Source organism: Balaenoptera borealis, assembly GCF_965194805.1.
Source record: "Balaenoptera borealis genome assembly, chromosome: 1".
Lineage (NCBI taxonomy): Eukaryota > Metazoa > Chordata > Mammalia > Artiodactyla > Balaenopteridae > Balaenoptera > Balaenoptera borealis.
In genome coordinates, this window is record NC_138860.1 from 181,613,879 (window position 1) to 181,630,470 (window position 16,592).

At 48.0% G+C, this 16,592-nt stretch overlaps 1 protein-coding gene across 1 annotated transcript in view; it reads left to right on the plus strand.

Moving 5' to 3' along the window:
• The first annotated feature begins 3,984 nt into the window (after positions 1 to 3,984).
• The window catches only part of SPATA21 (spermatogenesis associated 21), a 37,560-nt gene continuing 24,952 nt past the window's right edge, over positions 3,985 to 16,592 (plus strand). The window contains exons 1-8 of the mRNA XM_082353618.1: positions 3,985 to 4,996; positions 6,660 to 6,800; positions 8,279 to 8,285; positions 8,381 to 8,625; positions 8,761 to 9,207; positions 12,915 to 13,210; positions 13,596 to 13,644; positions 15,819 to 16,285. Of these exons, the coding sequence (XP_082209744.1) occupies positions 4,868 to 4,996; positions 6,660 to 6,800; positions 8,279 to 8,285; positions 8,381 to 8,625; positions 8,761 to 9,207; positions 12,915 to 13,210; positions 13,596 to 13,644; positions 15,819 to 16,285 (1,781 nt within the window). The 5' untranslated portion in view covers positions 3,985 to 4,867. The remainder of the gene's footprint in view (positions 4,997 to 6,659; positions 6,801 to 8,278; positions 8,286 to 8,380; positions 8,626 to 8,760; positions 9,208 to 12,914; positions 13,211 to 13,595; positions 13,645 to 15,818; positions 16,286 to 16,592) is intronic.

Here is a 16,592-nt window from a genome sequence, read left to right on the forward strand (position 1 = left end):
TGGGCCTACTGGCTACTCTCAGGTTAAAGACATTGTTTGCCGAACGAATTCAATTCAACCCAACAGGCAGAGTATAGGCTCAGACAGAGCCCATCTCACGTGGCAGGAGGCGACAGCGGTGCAAAATCTCGCTGTGATTCATCCCGGTGCTTTCTGGTAGGTCCAGGGCCAAGGTGGGGGTTTGAGATGAGCAGTTTCCTGGGTGGCTTCATGAAATATATATGATAGGTCACTTATCATCTTTCCCTGCTGTATTTTCCTGCCATCATAGATATTTCTAAGCGAAATTCCCCCATTTCTCAGATGGGGAAACCACTTATAAAAGGGCACTCGATAACAAAACAATCTTGAAAAAGAAAAAAGTTGGGAGATTCACACGTCCCAATTTCAATACTTACTACAAAGGGACAGTAATCAAGACAGTATAGTACTGGTACAAGGATAGACCATAGATCAATGGACTAGAATTGAGAATAAACCCTTACATTTACAGCCACTTGACTTTCCATAAGTGTGCCAAGACAATTTGATTGAGAAAGAATTGTCTTTTCAACAAATGGTGCTGGAATGAGATATCCACATTCCACATGCAAAAGAATGAAGTTGGACCCCTATCTCACACCATGTACAAAAATTCATTCAAAATGGCTATAGACCTAAATGTATGAGCTAAAACTATACAACTCTTAGAAGAAAACATAGAGAAAAATCTTTATGACCTTGGATTTATGTTATAATAAAAAGAATCTAATAGATTCTTAGATATGACACTAAAAGCGCAAGCAACAAAAGAGAAAAATAGATAAATGGGACTTTAACAAAATTAAAAGCTTTGTGCTTCAAAGGACAAAAAAGTGAAAGTACAATTCACATAATGTGAGAAAAATTTTGCAAATTACATATCTGAAAAGAGACTTGCATCTAGAATATACAAAGAGTTCTTACCATTCAATAATAAAAAGACAAATGACACAATTTATAAATGGACAATGAACCTGAATAGACATTTTTCCAGAGAATATACACAAATAGCCAATAAGCACATGAAAAGATGCCCAGCATCATTAGCCATCAGGGAAATGCAAATCAAAACCACCATGAGACACCACTTTATACCCACACCCACTAGAATGACTAGAATAAAAAAAAAAAAAAAAAAAAAAAAAAGGGGCTTCCCTGGTGGCGCGGTGGTTGAGAGTCTGCCTGCCCATGCAGGGGACGCGGGTTCGAGCCCTGATCTGGGAAAATCCCACGTGCCGCGGAGCAAATGGGCCCGTGCGCCACAACTACTGAGCCTGCGCGTCTGGAGCCTGTGCTCCGCAGCGGGAGAGGCCGCGATGGTGAGAGGCCCGCGCGCCGCGATGAAGAGTGGCCCCCGCTTGCCACAACTGGGGAAAGCCCTCGCACAGAAACGAAGACCCAACACAGCCATAAATAAATCAATCAATAAATAAATAAAATTTAAAAAAAAAAAAAAAAAAAAAGACATAGTAAGTGTTGGTGAGGATGTGGAAAAATTGGAACCCTCATACATTGCTGGTGGGAATGTAAAATGATGCAGCCACTTCAGAAAACAGTATGGCAATTACTCAGGGGACTAAACACAAGGTTACCATATAACCCAGCAATTCCATTCCTACACCCAAGAGAAATGAAAATATATCTTCACACAAAAATTTGTACACAAACGTTCATAACAGCATTATTCATAATCCAAAAAAGTGGAAACAACCCAAATGTTTATCAACTGACGAATGGATGTACAAAATGGGGAATTCCCTGGTGGCCTAGTGGTTAGGATTCTGGGCTTTCACTGCCATGGCTCAGGTTTAATCCCTGGTTGGGGAACCGAGACCCCGCCAGGTGCACGGTGCGGCCAAAAAAAAAAAAAAAATGTAGTATATTGGCCATAAAAAGAATGAAGGGCTGATACAAGCTACAACACAGATGAACCTTGAAAACATCTGCTAAGTGAAAGCCAGTCACCAAGGACCACATATTGTATGATTCCATTTAAATGAAATGTCCAGAATAGGCAAGTCTATAGGGACAGAAAGATTAGTGGTTGCCTACAGCTAGGGTGGGAGGACTGAGGTGATGGCTAAGGGGTATGGGGCTTCTTTTGGGGGTGATGAAAATATTCTAAAATTGGAGTGAGGATTGTCCAATTCTGTGAATATAATAAAAGCCATTGAATTGTACACTTTAAGTGGATGAGTGGTACAATACGTGAATTAAATCTCAATGAAGTTGTGAGGAAGAAAGTGCCCTGAAAGGGGGACAGAGTCTCTATTGGCCACCCACCCACCTCAATTCTATCCTCAGATCCCATGCCTTTCTGCTAGGGTTGGGGCTTCCTCTTCTCATCTAGATTCTCACAGAGGTTGTAAGCTCCAGATGGGGATGGAGAGGGGGCTGGATCCCCTCTGGAGCCTCTGCCCCCTTAAAACTCCAGCTTGTGGAATACTGGGGTCTGAGAATTCTGAGGTTGAGACTGCGCTTTCTGAGGTGGAGACAATGGGGGGCGTGTTTGAGGGGTCTGGGAGGGGGGCAGATTTCCCCCAGATGGGTCATCTACCCCTGGGGCAGGAAGGCTCAGAGGAAAGGAGAAGGTTTAGGGAGCCCTAATGGGAGAGAAGGGAGGAACTCCAAGGAAAGAGAGAGGGGCTCGGTCACAGCACTGACCTCTCTGTGCCAGGTGAGAGCCTAGGTCCTTTGGGAGCCTGGAGCTGCACCTGGAGTGGGGGTCACCTGGGAGCGGAGGCTTGTTTGCATTGTGGGGATACAGGCCCAGAGGGTAGGACTGGAGGGTAGGCAAGGTTGGGAGGAAAGGAGAAGGGAGAGGGGATTCGGGTCAGCTGCTGTTAAGGGCACCTCCCCTGTGCCCCTGGTAAACTGTGAGAGCCACCAGACCCCCAGTGTATCCCCAAGGCCTGATGTCACACGTCTGTTAAACAATTGGTGATTGCATGGGTGAGTGAGGGAATGAATTAAGCTTCTTTGGAGGCAAGATAATATGGTGAGATAAGCAATCTTGGGAGTCACACAGGCCTGGGTTTGAAGCCGGTTCCTCTGCAGATTTGCTGTGTGGTATTGGACAAGACTCTGGGCTACCCTGAGCCTCAGTTTCCGTATGTTTAAAACAGGGCTGAACCCACCGACCTCAAGGACAGAGTGGTTAGAATACCGTTGGCAAACGTGCCCAGCAAATAGAAGGTTCCTCTGTGGATGGTGGCCGGCCTGTCATGATTTAAAGTGGAAGAAGCAACATCAAGATCCTCAAGGTCTCACTGAGGGGGTAGGATTTACCCTTAGAAACCAGTTAACAGTGAAGAGAGGTCCATGGCGTCTCCGTAGAAAGGGTGTTGATGTTGCCTCAAAGGAATTCAGAGGCCAGAGAGAGGGCTAAGGTGGTTGGAAGCTTGGAGAAGAGGTGGGAGCTTGAAGGATGGGGTGGGAGGTGCTGGAGAAAGAGAGAGAAGTGGGTAACGAGCAGAGAGGCTGGGGGATCTGCAGGGTTAGGATCGCAGGAGTCTGCCCAGATTAAAACAGAATGTTTGTGTAGGGTATGGCAGTACAGCCAAATAGGAGGTTGGATAGGAGAAGCAAAAGCAGAGACCCTAGGGCTTCCCTGGTGGCTCAGTGGTTGAGAATCCGCCTGCCAATGCAGGGGACACGGGTTCGATCCCTGGTCCGGGAAGATCCCACATGGCGCAGAGCAACTAAGCCCGTGCACCACAACTACTGAGCCTGTGCTCTAGAGCCCGTGAGCCACAACTACTGAGCCCGCATGCTGCAACTACTGAAGCCCGCGCGCCTAGAGCCCCTGCTCTGCAAAAAGACAAGCAACCACAATGAGAAGCCCGCACACCGCAACGAAGAGTAGCCCCCGCTCACCGCAACTAGAGAAAGCCTGCGCGCAGCAGCGAAGACCCAACACAGCCAAAAATAAATAAATAAAATAAAAAAATTTATATATATGAAAAAAAAAGTAGAGACCCTAAGAAAGGCTTTAGAAAGGGATGTGTCCAGGGCGGGGGTTGGGGTGCTTTGGTGAACTACCTATTGCCATTGGCGACTTTAGGGCCCCCAAGACAGACGTTCCCCACTCCTACTCCTTAGCTCCAAGAAGAACGGGATTTTCCTCTATAGCAGCAGCAGCCGTGACACTCTTGGGCTCTCTTTATTTTTGTTTTGTTTTGTTTTCGGCTGCGCCGTGCAGCATGCAGGATCTTACTTCCCCGACCAGGGATTGAACCCGCTCCCCCTGCAGTGGAATCGCAGAGTCCTAACCACTGGACCGCCAGGGAATTCCCTCTTGAGCTTTCTTTAAAATTCACCTTAGGATATTAAGGGCTCTGAGAAATCCTGCAGGAAAGAGCCTATTTCATTTTAACTCAGCACTTTCCAGACACATTTGGCCTCAGAACCCTTTTTTTTGTGGTGTACCTCATGGGACCAATATCCCCAAGAACACCTGTTAGGAAATGCTGCTGTAGGGAAAAGTGTGTGGGTTTTGGGACCCAATAGGCCATGGTTTGATTCCTGCTCTGTGACCTATTTGGTGTTGGACCTCGGGCAAGTCACTTTGTTTCCCAGAGCCTCCTTTTCCCCAGAGTCATTGTGAGAATTGGGGAAAATATGTGGGTAAAGCATGTGGCTAGCTCTCTGGTCTTGCTGCATGCCTCTTCTGTGCCAGGCCTGGCCCTGCCTCTTCCCCTGAGCCAGGCTCTCTGCATGACAGACTCCACGTGGGCTGCTGAACAGGCAGTTAGGTAATGGGCTTGGTGGAACTTTGATTGGATTTCTTTTCTGGGAACACAGCATTTGATGCTCCTCACTTGGTACCCTCATTGGCCCTGGCACAATGGACAACAGAAACACCCAGATGTACGTGGAGTGTAGGATCAAGGCTCCAGAGGCCCAGCCAAGTCCTGGCCTGAGGACTGCCAGCAACAGGGCTGGTGTTGAGCCCACCATATCAGAAGTCAGACAGGTAGGGACGTGCATCTCTACTCCCAGCAGCCACCTTTCCTTTCCCCTGCCCAGGTTTCCTTCCCTCCCCAACTGCTTTAATTAAGCCTCTATTACAAGTGGCACAAAACTCAGTTCAAACTGGATTAGGCAGGAATGAGAACACATCAGCCTGCATAACTGACAAATCTACCTGTAGACTTCAGGTATGGCTGGATCAAGGTGCTAAATGAGTGTCTCTTGGCTCTGCCTTCCTCTGTGGCATTCCCAGGCAGGCTCTCTCTGCAAAACGGCAAGAATTGCCCTGGCCACTCCAGGCTTAAATCTTCCCATCTTACATCCTCTGGCTTAGCATTCCCAACAGGAGGAGAGCCTCTTTGCAATAGTTGAAGAAAGTCTCTGGTATCAGTGTCATTGGCCCAGGTTGTAGTCATATGTTTATCCCTGAACCAGTCACCATGGCAGGGCAGAGTGGCCTGGATCTCTTGGTATAATGGAACCAGAGGTGGTACTCAGCTGGCTCCGCTGAGCCGCATGGGCCGAATGGAGACAGGAATTTTCCCATAAAAGAATGTTGGCTTTGTTACCAAAAGAGATGCTGGCTGGGTGAGCAAAACAAGAATTGCCTACTTACTTCCATGGCCTTTAGCCTCCCTGTCCCTTATATCCTTTATTCCCCTGACAGCTGCTCAAAGCTTCCATCCATGACCCTCCTCATCCCCTAGCCTGCAACTTAAGCTCTCATTGCTCTTCTTGGCCTATTTCCATAAAAAAAAAAAAAAATTTTTTTTTAAGTGCCAAGTGGCATGAATTGAAGAGCACAGAGAAGATCTTCCTTTCTGTGTCCCCAGAGCCAAAAATGTCACCATAAAAAAAGTCAACATTCCCTTGGATTAAGTATCACCCTCTCAGTGTAGCCTCTGTTATAAATCATGGCTTCTCCTAGGCCCCCGGAGAGGGCCTGAAATGGGGGTCTTGGAAGGAGGCTGGGGTAAACATTCAGGGCTTCCTTTACCTGCCCATTTATTTTTTCAATGCACATAGTCATGGGGTCTCAGTGCCACCACTTAACCAGCTGTATGACCTTGGGCATGTCACTGCAGCCCTTTGAGCCTCATGGGCTCATGTGTGTCATGTCGAGGATTAACTGGGTTAAGTCCCTGGAGGCACCTGACACTGGCCGTGCCCCATGGTAGATGCCCTTAGTGTTGGCTCACAGTGCAATCTTGTTTTATCAACCGATTGAGCCCGGTTGCCTGGAGTTTGCTGACTCAGGCGAGACTTGGAGCTGCCTCTAAGTCACTGACTCAAGGTCACCCAACTAGGGAGTGCTGGGCATCAAAACCCAGCTCCAGAGCCTGAGCTCTGAAGTAGCGGAAATTGTGGAAGCCTCTCTCGGAACTTGTGAGGGTCCTGAAGTCCCCCAGGGTGCTCTGTCTAGTTGTCCTCAGTGGCATCTCCTTGGCCCAGGTACTACTCTGGACTCCAGGTTCACGCTGTTGCCATCGGTGCTGACCGAGCCTCTCTCCCCCTGCCCTTTGTCTCCTCCTTGCCTCTCTCCAGTGTCTTCCCCAGTTAGGCACGGGATCTCCCCGTCCCTGAGGCCAGGATGATGCCAGAGAGTGGGAGAATCCCTGCAGAATGGGCCAACGCTTGAGCCAGTGCCATGGGCATCTTCGTTCTAGGTTGTGTTTCCAGATGCTGAAGGGATAGACAGTGGGAAGCAGCCCTCATCAGCACCAGGAGGGCCAGAGGACGGGCCCAGACACAGAGGGGCATCAGAGGAGGGGTCTCCGGAGCTCAGCACCCAGGAGCAGATGCCTCCGGCGGGGCCAAGGTGAGCCGGGGGCTTCCCAGAGAGCAGCTCCAGGAGAGAATCCCCTGTGACTCACCTGGTGGTGGTGGGGGAGGGGCAACTTCCAGGCTAAGGTGGATCCACCCAGTCACAGCCCCTGTGCTTCTCTTTCATAGCGCGAATCACACTAAATAATTACTCATGTTGACCTTTCGTCTGAGCTCCCCCACTAGACCACAAACTTCTGTGATGTGTCTTGTTCAAGGGGCATTTATGTCTTGTTTAACCTCACATCCCTCATGCCGGGGACTCTGCCTGTAGTAGATGCGCAATAAATACGTATTCACTGAATTCATGGAAGAATGAACAAAAGAGAGGCTGAGAGACACAGAAACACACATTTATGTGGAATTATTGTTATTACTTTCTAAATATTGTATATATCTTTAAGCTTGTCTACAGTGAGAATATACTATTTTTAAAAAGAGAAAATGGAGAGAGAGCCAGAGAGAGGCAAAGTGAAAGACTTGGGAGACTGGTCAGCTTATCATTTAAATTTGATTATAACCAAAAACCTCTAAATAATCTCTTCTACACGATAAGTTAGGGGAATCAATCAAAGCCAGGTGTCAGCACCCCTGAGACAGGCGCTGTGCACCGTGCTGGCGGAAATAGAAACCATTTCCACACATCTGCTTACACAACTTGGCAATTTGTTTAAACTGCTTTAAAACTGTCTTTACCCTCATCTATTTCTAGAAATATCTAGGAAATAAGTGCATATTCAGGCAAAGTTTTATGCACAAAGATTTCCACATTATTTTAAATGCTAAAAAATTGGAAATGCCAGTGTGCACTAAATGCTCACAATAGGGGGATGGTTAAGTAAATTACGATTATCTATAAAATAGAGAATTTTAGGGGACTTCCCTGGCGGTCCAGCAGTTAAGACTCCACGCTTCCACTGCAGGGGGTGCAGGTTCAATCCCTGGTCAGGGAACTAAGATCCCACATGCCACACAGTGCAGCCAAAAAGTAAAAAAAAGAGAGAGAGAGAGAATTTTATACTTTCATTAAAAAGCATGCTTATGAAAGATTATTGGCATGGGAAAAATTTAGATTATACTGTTAATTGAAAAAAGATTGCAAAATTGTATTTGCGGTATAACTAGGTAAAATTATGTAATTATTGAAGATGGTATTTAAATTAATCCCCATTAAAAATATGTATGTATATCCTTAGGAAGAAGCCTGCAGGAAATACTCCAGAATATTAAAGTGAGATCAGATAGGTGCAGATTCAAATCCGGACCTGTCAACTTCAGTTTAATGACCCGAGGCTCAAGTCTTCTGACCTCTCTGAATCTCAGTTCTCCCTGATTTTTCTTTTTTTTTTTCTAAAAAGCAATAAGTAATAATAAAAATATTACATCCTAACTCTCTTAAACATTGACATCAAAGTGTCTGTGATTGGGGGAATTCACGTCAGTCCTTTATTCTTTCTCCTAGGCATTAAGTATGCACCTACGGTGTGCCAAGCCCTGTGCAGGTGCTCTGGGAACTATGAAGAAATATAAGAATGTACAACTCTGCCCCAGTTTGGGAGCTGAGGTGTCCCTTTGTCTGTTCTCCCCAGGATGAAGCAGTCATCTTTGGCCCCCCAGGAAGGGCCCGGGGAGCTGCAAGCAGGCCAGGATCAGGCCACGCCAGGAAGTGAGCTGGAGGTGCTGCCCTCCAGGGTCCCTGCAGCACAGGAAAGGCTGCAGCAGCAGAGCTCATGGAAGGAGACCGAGGACCAAGAGGGGAGCCAGCAGAACCTAGGGGCCGTGGAGGGTCAGTTCCCCAAGAGCCGCCAGGTAATGTCCATGGAGACCTGGGCAGGAGGGTATGGAATGACTGACCCACAGGGGAGGTGAGGGAGCAGGGAATTGTTGGAGGAGATGGGGGGTTCTGTGTAAAATTAAAATCGGGACATGCTGGGTTTAACAAAGCTCAGACAGCTTTTCACGAAGATGGCGCCGAAGGCAAAGAAGGAAGCCCCTGCCCCTCCCGAAGCCAAAGCCAGAGCAAAGGCTTTGAAGGCCAAGAAAGCAGTGTGGAAAGGCGTCCATAGCCACACACACACACAAAAGAAGATCCGGACGTCACTCACCTTCCGATGGCCCAAAACACTGCGGCTCAGGAGGCAGCCCAAATATCCTCAGAAGAGCCCCCTAAGAGAAACAAGCTTGACCACTGTGCCACCAAGTTCCCCTCACCACCGAGTCAGACATGAAGAAAATAGAAGACGACAAGGGACTTCCCTTCCTTGTCGGAGTGCCGGAGTGGTTAAGAATCCGCCTGCCAATGCAGGGGACACGGGTTCGAGCCCTGGTCCCACATGCCTTGGAGCAACTAAGCCTGTGCGCCAAACTACTGAAGCCCACGCGCCTAGAGCCCGAGCTCTTCTACAAGAGAAGCCACTGCAATGAAAAGCCCGCGCACCGCAACGAAGAGTAGCCCCCGCTCGCCACAAGTAGAGAAAGCCTGCGCGCAGCAACGAAGACCCAACGCAGCCAAAAATAAATAAATAAAAAGAAAACAAAAGAAAAGAAAATAGAAGACGACAACACACTGGTGTTCATTGCAGATGTCAAGGCCAACAAGCACCAGTTTAAACAGACTGTGAAAAAGCTCTATGACATTGACGTGGCTAAGGTCCACACCCTGATCAGGCCTGATGGAGAGAAGAAGGAATATGTTTGACTGGCTCCTGACTATGATGCTTTAGATGTTGCCAACAAAATTGGGATCATCTATACTGAGTCCAGCTGGCCAATTCTCAATATAAAAGTTTTCACTATAAAACAACAACAACAACAAAAACAAAGCTCAATTTTTTTTTTTTTAATGCTAGGATATTCTAGCATCTGTTTCTTAGCTGCTGAGCACTATGGGACCCTGCAAGACGTGGTTAGAGTATGGTGCCTTTTCCAAACTTATTTGACTGTAAAATATCTTTATTTATTTATTTATTTATTTTTGGCTGTGTTGGGTCTTCGTTTCTGTGCGAGGGCTTTCTCTAGTTGTGGCAAGCGGGGGCCACTCTTCATCGCCGTGTGCGGGCCTCTCACTGTCGTGGCCTCTCTTGTTGCGGAGCACAGGCTCCAGACGCGCAGGCTCAGTAGTTGTGGCTCATGGGCCTAGTTGCTCCGCGGCATGTGGGATCTTCTCAGACCAGGGCTCGAACTCGTGTCCCCTGCATTAGCAGGCAGATTCTCAACCACTGCGCCACCAGGGAAGCCCCTAAAATATCCTTTAATTTATTTTTATTTTAAGATTTAAGTTTTTTTTTTTTAAAAAAAAAAACAGCTTCAGTGAGGTATAATTGACATACACTTGCGCATACTTCAAGTGTACAATTTGATGTTTTGGACACATGTGTATACCCACGAAACCGTCACCACAATCAAGAAAACAAACACATCTGTCACCCCCCAAAATTTTCTGTGCCCCTTTGTCATCTCTCTTCCCATTCACCCCCAGCCTCAGGCAACCACTGATCTGCATTCTGTCGCTATAAATTTGTTTGTGTTTCCCAAAATTTTCCATAAATAGAAGCATACAGTATCCACTCTTTTAGTCTGGCTCCTTTAAATTATCATGATTATTTTGAGAGCCAGCTATGTTATTGTGTGGATGAATGCTTTATTCTTTTTATTGCTGAGTAATATTCCATTGTATGGATATGTCACAATTTCTTGTCCTACTGTATAGCACAGGGAACTATATTCAGTATCTTGTGATAAACCATATAGGAAAAGAATATGAAAAGGAATGTTTATATATGTATAACTGAATCACTTTGCTGTACAGTGGAAATAAACAAAAACCAGTTTCTTCATTCTTTCATCTATTGATGGACGTTTGGTTTGTTTCAACTTTTTTTTTTTTTTTTTAAATAAATTTATTTATTTATTTTTATTTTTTGGCTGTGTTGGGTCTTCGTTGCTGCACGCGGGCTTTCTCTAGTTGCGGTGAACGGGGGCTACTCTTTGTTGCGGTACGCGGGCTTCTCATTGCGGTGGCTTCTCTTGTTGCGGAGCACGGGCTGTAGGCACGCAGGCTTCAGTAGTTGTGGCACGTGGGCTCAGTAGTTGTGACTCACAGGCTCTAGAGCGCAGGCTCCGTAGTTGTGGCGCATGGGCTTAGTTGCTCCGTGGCATGTGGGATCCTCCCAGACCAGGGCTCGAACCCGTGTCCCCTGCATTGGCAGGCGGATTCTTAACCACTGCGCCACCAGGGAAGCCCTGTTTCAACTTTTTGACTACTACAAATAAGACTTGTAGAAACATTCATGTCTATATGTACATGTACTTTCATTTCTCTTGGGCAAATAAATACCTAGGAGTAGAATGGACCGTATGGTATTTGTATGTTTAACTTATTAAGAAACTGCCAAACTTTTCTCTAAGATGGTTGTACCATTTTACATTCCCATCAGCAATGTATGAGAATTCCACTTGTTCCACATCCTCCCGGAAACTTGGTATGGTCAGTTTTTAATTCTAAGCATTCTAATAGGTGTATAGTTGAATCTCACTGTGGTCTTTATTTTCATTTTCCTAATGACTAATCATGTCAAGCATCTTTTCATGCGCTTATGGGCCATTTGTATATCTTTGGAGAAATGTCTGTTCAAATACTTTGCCCATCATTTTAATTGAATTAGTCAATTTATTGTTGAGTTGTAAGAGCGCTTTATATATTCTGGATACGAGACTGTTATCAGATCTACGATTTACAAATTTTTTCTTCCATTCTATGGATTGTCATTTCACTTTCTGGCCTTTTTTTACAAAACTGGGTTGTTTTTTTATTCTTGAGTTTTGAGAGTTCTTATATATTCTGAATACAAGTCCTTTATAATATATGTTAATTTGTAAATGTTTTCTCCCAGTCTGGGAGCTGTCTTTTCCATTCTCTTAACAGTGACTTTCTTTTTTTAAATAAATGTATTTATTTATTTATTTATTTTTGGCTGCCTTGTGTCTTCGTTGCTGCGCACGGGCTTTCTCTAGTTGCAGTGAGCGGGGGCTACTCTTCGTTGCGGTGCACGGGCTTCTTAGTGCAGTGGCTTCTCTTGTTGTGGAGCACAGGCTCTAGGTGCACGGGCTTCAGTAGTTGTGGCACACGGGCTTCAGTTGTTGTGGCTCGTGGGCTCTAGAGCGCAGGCTCAGTAGTTGTGGCGCACGGGCTTAGTTGCTCCGCGGCATGTGGGATCTTCCCAGGCCAGGGCTAGAACCCGTGTGCCCTGCATTGGCAGGTGGATTCTTAAACACTGCGCCACCAGGGAAGTCCTTAACAGTGACTTTCAAAGAACAGAAGTTCTTAATTTTGATGAAGTCTAATTGATCAGCTTTTTCTTTATGGCTGTGCTTTTGGTATTATTTCTTAGAAATCTTTACTCAACCTGAAGTCACATAGGATTTTCTCCTATGTTTTCTTTGAGAAGTTTTATTGTTTTAGGTTTAACATTTAGGTTTATGATCCACCTTGAGTTAATTTTTTGCATATGGTCTGAGTGGTGGGTTGAGGTTCATTTTTTTGCATATGGCTGTCCAACCATCCCAGCACCATTTGTTGAAGACTATCCTTTCTCTGCTGAGTGTGCACCTTTGTCGAAAATCACTTGACCACATATGTGTGAGTCTATCTCTCTACTTTTTTTCATTCATCTATTTGTCTATCCTTATTCCAACACCACACTGTCTTGATTATAGCAACTTACTAAAGTCTTGAAATCAGTTAGTGTAAAAGTCCCCTTTGTAGGGAGTGCCGTGAAGGACTCTTGTTCTTTGAAACATCCCTTGGGAAATCCCATTTAAAGAGGATCATCTCACTTTCTCCAGGTTCCCATTCTACCTGCACAGAGAAGCCTGGATTATGACTTTGGGCAGGCCCTGCCTCCTCTGGGCCTCAGTGTCCTCATCCCTCAAAATGAGGGAAAGTGGGCAACCTTCTAGGGGTGCTGGGAGAACTCAGTAAGATAATGCTTGCAGTGCTTGCTTGAGTAAGGGTTTGACAGCTGGTCTCTGGGTGAGTGTTGAGGGTCACCTGAGAGCCAGGATGGGGCTCCCCATCTTGATGTCCTTGTCCTTGACAGGACCCAGAGTGTCAGCCCCTCCCAGGTCACCTGGCCGCCAATGAGTCAGACATAGTGCAGCCAACAGAGCCTTGTTGCGCCTTGGACAGCCGTGGACAGCAACTGGGGGACAAGCCCCCCAAGGAAGTGGACACCCCACCCATCAGGCCACAGGGGGCTCTGCCAGAGCCTGGCTCAGGGGGACATGAGGACAGTTCCCAGGAAGCAATGTCCCTAATGCCCACGGCAACTCTGGAGGAAAAGACGGCCCACTCTTCCCCACCATCTATGCCAAGACCTAACACACCCAAAGAAAGGTAAGGCATCCTCTGATGGCCCCCCACCCCGCTCCCTGACCCCAACAAGACTGCTCTTCTGCTAAGCTACAGGGGAGGTGAATTCTAGTCCTGACAGCTCCTGATATGATGTAGAACTTGGTCAAGTCATGCCCTGCTGGGCCTCCATTTCCCCATCTGTATAGTAGCTCTAATACCAGAATTCTTTGTTCCATGGGCCTATTCTTCAAGAGCCACGTCCCCACAGGGGATGTGAGGGTATGAGGAGCCCGTCTGGGATTAGAAGGCCAGGGGAACTAAGCTGGGGTGGTGGACCTGAGTGTCCTGGGGGCTGAGAGAAGGAGTGTGCAAGGGGCAAGCCTTGAGCCGAGCCCCTCCCTCACCTGGGAGTTCCTCCCTTGTTTAGGGACAAGGCTGTGGAGATCCAGGCAGCACTGGGGCCTGTTCCTCCACCTGTAAGTAGACCCACAGCGGGGACGGGGACAGGGTGGGGTGGGGGTCAGGAGGATGAAGCGGGCAGAGGCAGAAATGGGACAGTATTTGGAGTCTAACTGGGGAAGGTGTGAGCGTGTGCCTGTGTGTTTGCATGAGTGTGCACATGTATGTGCATGCGTGTATGTGTGTGTTTGCACATGTGCGTGTGTGTACCCATGTGTGTGCATCTTGGGTGGGTGTCAAGGATGCTCTTACACTCTGGAGTCCTTGGATTCACCCCAGGTCATGGCTTTTTCCACATCAGCACGGATTTCTTCCACCCATTTGCTCTCAGTCACAGCACACAACCCAAAGCTTCCCTGAACACCTGGGAGGCTCCCATCCCCCTCCCAGCCACTTCCTGGTTCTTTGGTTTGACTGGGCAACCTGTGAATATACAGTCATCGTCTGCCTGGTGGAAAGGTAGGTTGGAAAAAGAGGAATCAAAAGAGCCTTTAGGGAGTATAATCTACAAAAATATTGAACCACTATGTTGTACGCTTGAAACTAATATAATATTGTAAATCAACTATACTTCAATTTAAAAAAAGAGGCTTTAGGTTTGGGGCCTGAGCAACAAGTGGTGTCATTAACCAAGGTGGTGACACTGGGGAAGGAGCAGACAGGAAGAACCTAAGGTTCTGCTTTGGTCATGTTCTAGACACCAAAAAGAAATGCCAGGAGGACGTCTGGAGTTAGGAAGGACAGAGAAGTCAGGATGGGAGATGTAAACGTGAAAAAAATGGGGATAACATCTAGGAGAGTGAATATAGAGCAGGAAGGCATCTGAGGACAAATCACTGGGTCTCTACCACATTTAGAAATGGAGGGACTTCCCTGGTGGCACAGTGGTTAAGAATCTGCCTGCCAATGCAGGGGACACGGGTTCAAGCCCTGGTCCGGGAAGATCCCACATGCTGCAGAGCAACTAAGCCCACGAGCCACAACTACTGAAGCCCCTGTGCCACAACTACTGAAGCCTGTGCGCCTAGAGCCTGTGCTCCGCAATAAGAGAAGCCACCGCAATGAGAAGGCTGTGCATGGCAACGAAGAGTAGCCCCCGCTCGCCGCAACTAGACAAAGCCCACGTGCAGCAACAAAGACCCAACGCGGCCAAAAATAAATAAATAAATAAATACATTAAAAAAAAAAAAAGAAATGGAGCGAGAGCAAGGAATAGCCAGCAAAGGAGGCTGACGAATACTCAGGGAGGGAGCCAGCCGGTGATTGAGTGGGAGTCTGGAGAAGAAGGCATTTCCAGAGGGATGGAGTGGTCATCTGGGTCTATCACCGCTCAGTGGTAGGCTCTGAGGAGGGCAGAGATCTGACCACCGCCTTGCAAGAGTCTGGTTGGGGCGTGGTGGCAGAAGCTGGACTGGAGATAGGAGGAAAGTGGAGATGGAGTACAGCCAAATCTTTCAAGGAATTTTGCTCTAAAGGAAGAGCAGAGACCTGGGATGGTAGTTGGAAGGCTTTGTACTGTCGGGAGAGTTTTTTCTTTTAAAGAAGGAAGATAATACAGCATGTGTCCATGCTGACGGGAGTTACCTGGTGGAGAGGGTAGTGCTGATACTTTAGGAAGAGCGGGTGTGTGGTGAGAGCTACATCTTTGAACGAGAGAAAGGGCTGGGCTGGAGCCTGCGTGGCGTGTGGCCTGGTTGGAGGTGGGCAGGGGACAGCTCATCCCTCTAAAGGGACGGATGCAGGAGGTGCTGCATTTGCTGAATGAACGAGTGGGAATTTATCGAGTGCCTACCACAAGCTGGCTGCTGGGTCAATATGGATAAAAGAGGCAGACGAGGTCCTGCCCTCCGGAAACTTACTTCTGGTCAGACAGGCAAACAACAGGCACGGGCAGGGCCATTGCAAATTGTGTTGATTGCAGTGAAGCAAATAAACAAGTGGTGAGACGGGGAGTAACTCACTCAAGACCACAGCTCAGACAGCCAGGAGGGGGCAGAGCCCAGGTCAGGGGTGGGGGAGGACATGGGGTGGGAGCCTAGTAGGTTGCAGGAGAGAGGTGGGCCTCCCCAGGGGCCCAGAGAGGGAGGGGCAGGGTGAGGATCCGCTGCAGAGTGGGTGGCTGGGAGAAGTTTTGTGGGACAATCTGGCTGGCCGGAGGCCTCCCAAATCCCCTCCCCGGTCCTGTTCCCAGGAGGCGAGGGACATTGGAGAGAGGAGGGAGATGGACCATACTCAGAAGCAGCCTCAGGAGCCTGCGGGGGCCACGGGGGCCCAGAACCTTGGCAACCCCCGGCCGGGCTTCATGAAGTGCTTGTTGGAGGTGGAAGAGGAGGAGGCCACACGTTGGAGTGTCACCAAGGCCCGTGCGCTGCCAAACCGGAAGTCCCCCAGGACCCTGGCCCCCGTGCTCGTCTCTGCCCCGGTTGGCAACTCAGCCCCAATCCTGCCTCTGACCCTGCCTCAGACCCCTGCCTCGGCTCCTGCCATGGCCCCATGCTGGGCCCGACCGCCAGCCCCTGGGCCACTTCCTGCCCCCATGGGAGCCCCAGCTTCAGTGCCCGTCACGGTCCTGCCGGTCCCTGCATCAGACCTGGGCTGGAGAAGGACAGAACTTTTGCACCACAGCGGGGAGAGGAGCCTGAATTACCCCAAGGCACGGTAGGAGCCATCCCAGAAAGGGTGTCTGGGATCAGGGCCTGGTCCCAGGGCCCCTGGCTACTCTCTTCCAGATTCTTGTCCCTGTCACTGCACCTGTCTGTTCCCTCCCATGTGTCCCCCCTCCATTTCCCCTCACTTCTGTCTCCTCTCTGTCTTTCCCAGCTCTTGATCTTTCATATCTAGGCCCCTTTTTCTTTTTTTAAAAAAAAATTTATTTATTTATTTATTTATTTATTTATTTATGGCTGTGTTGGGTCTTCGTTTCTGTGCGAGGACTTTCTCCAGTTGCGGTAAGCGGGGGCCACTC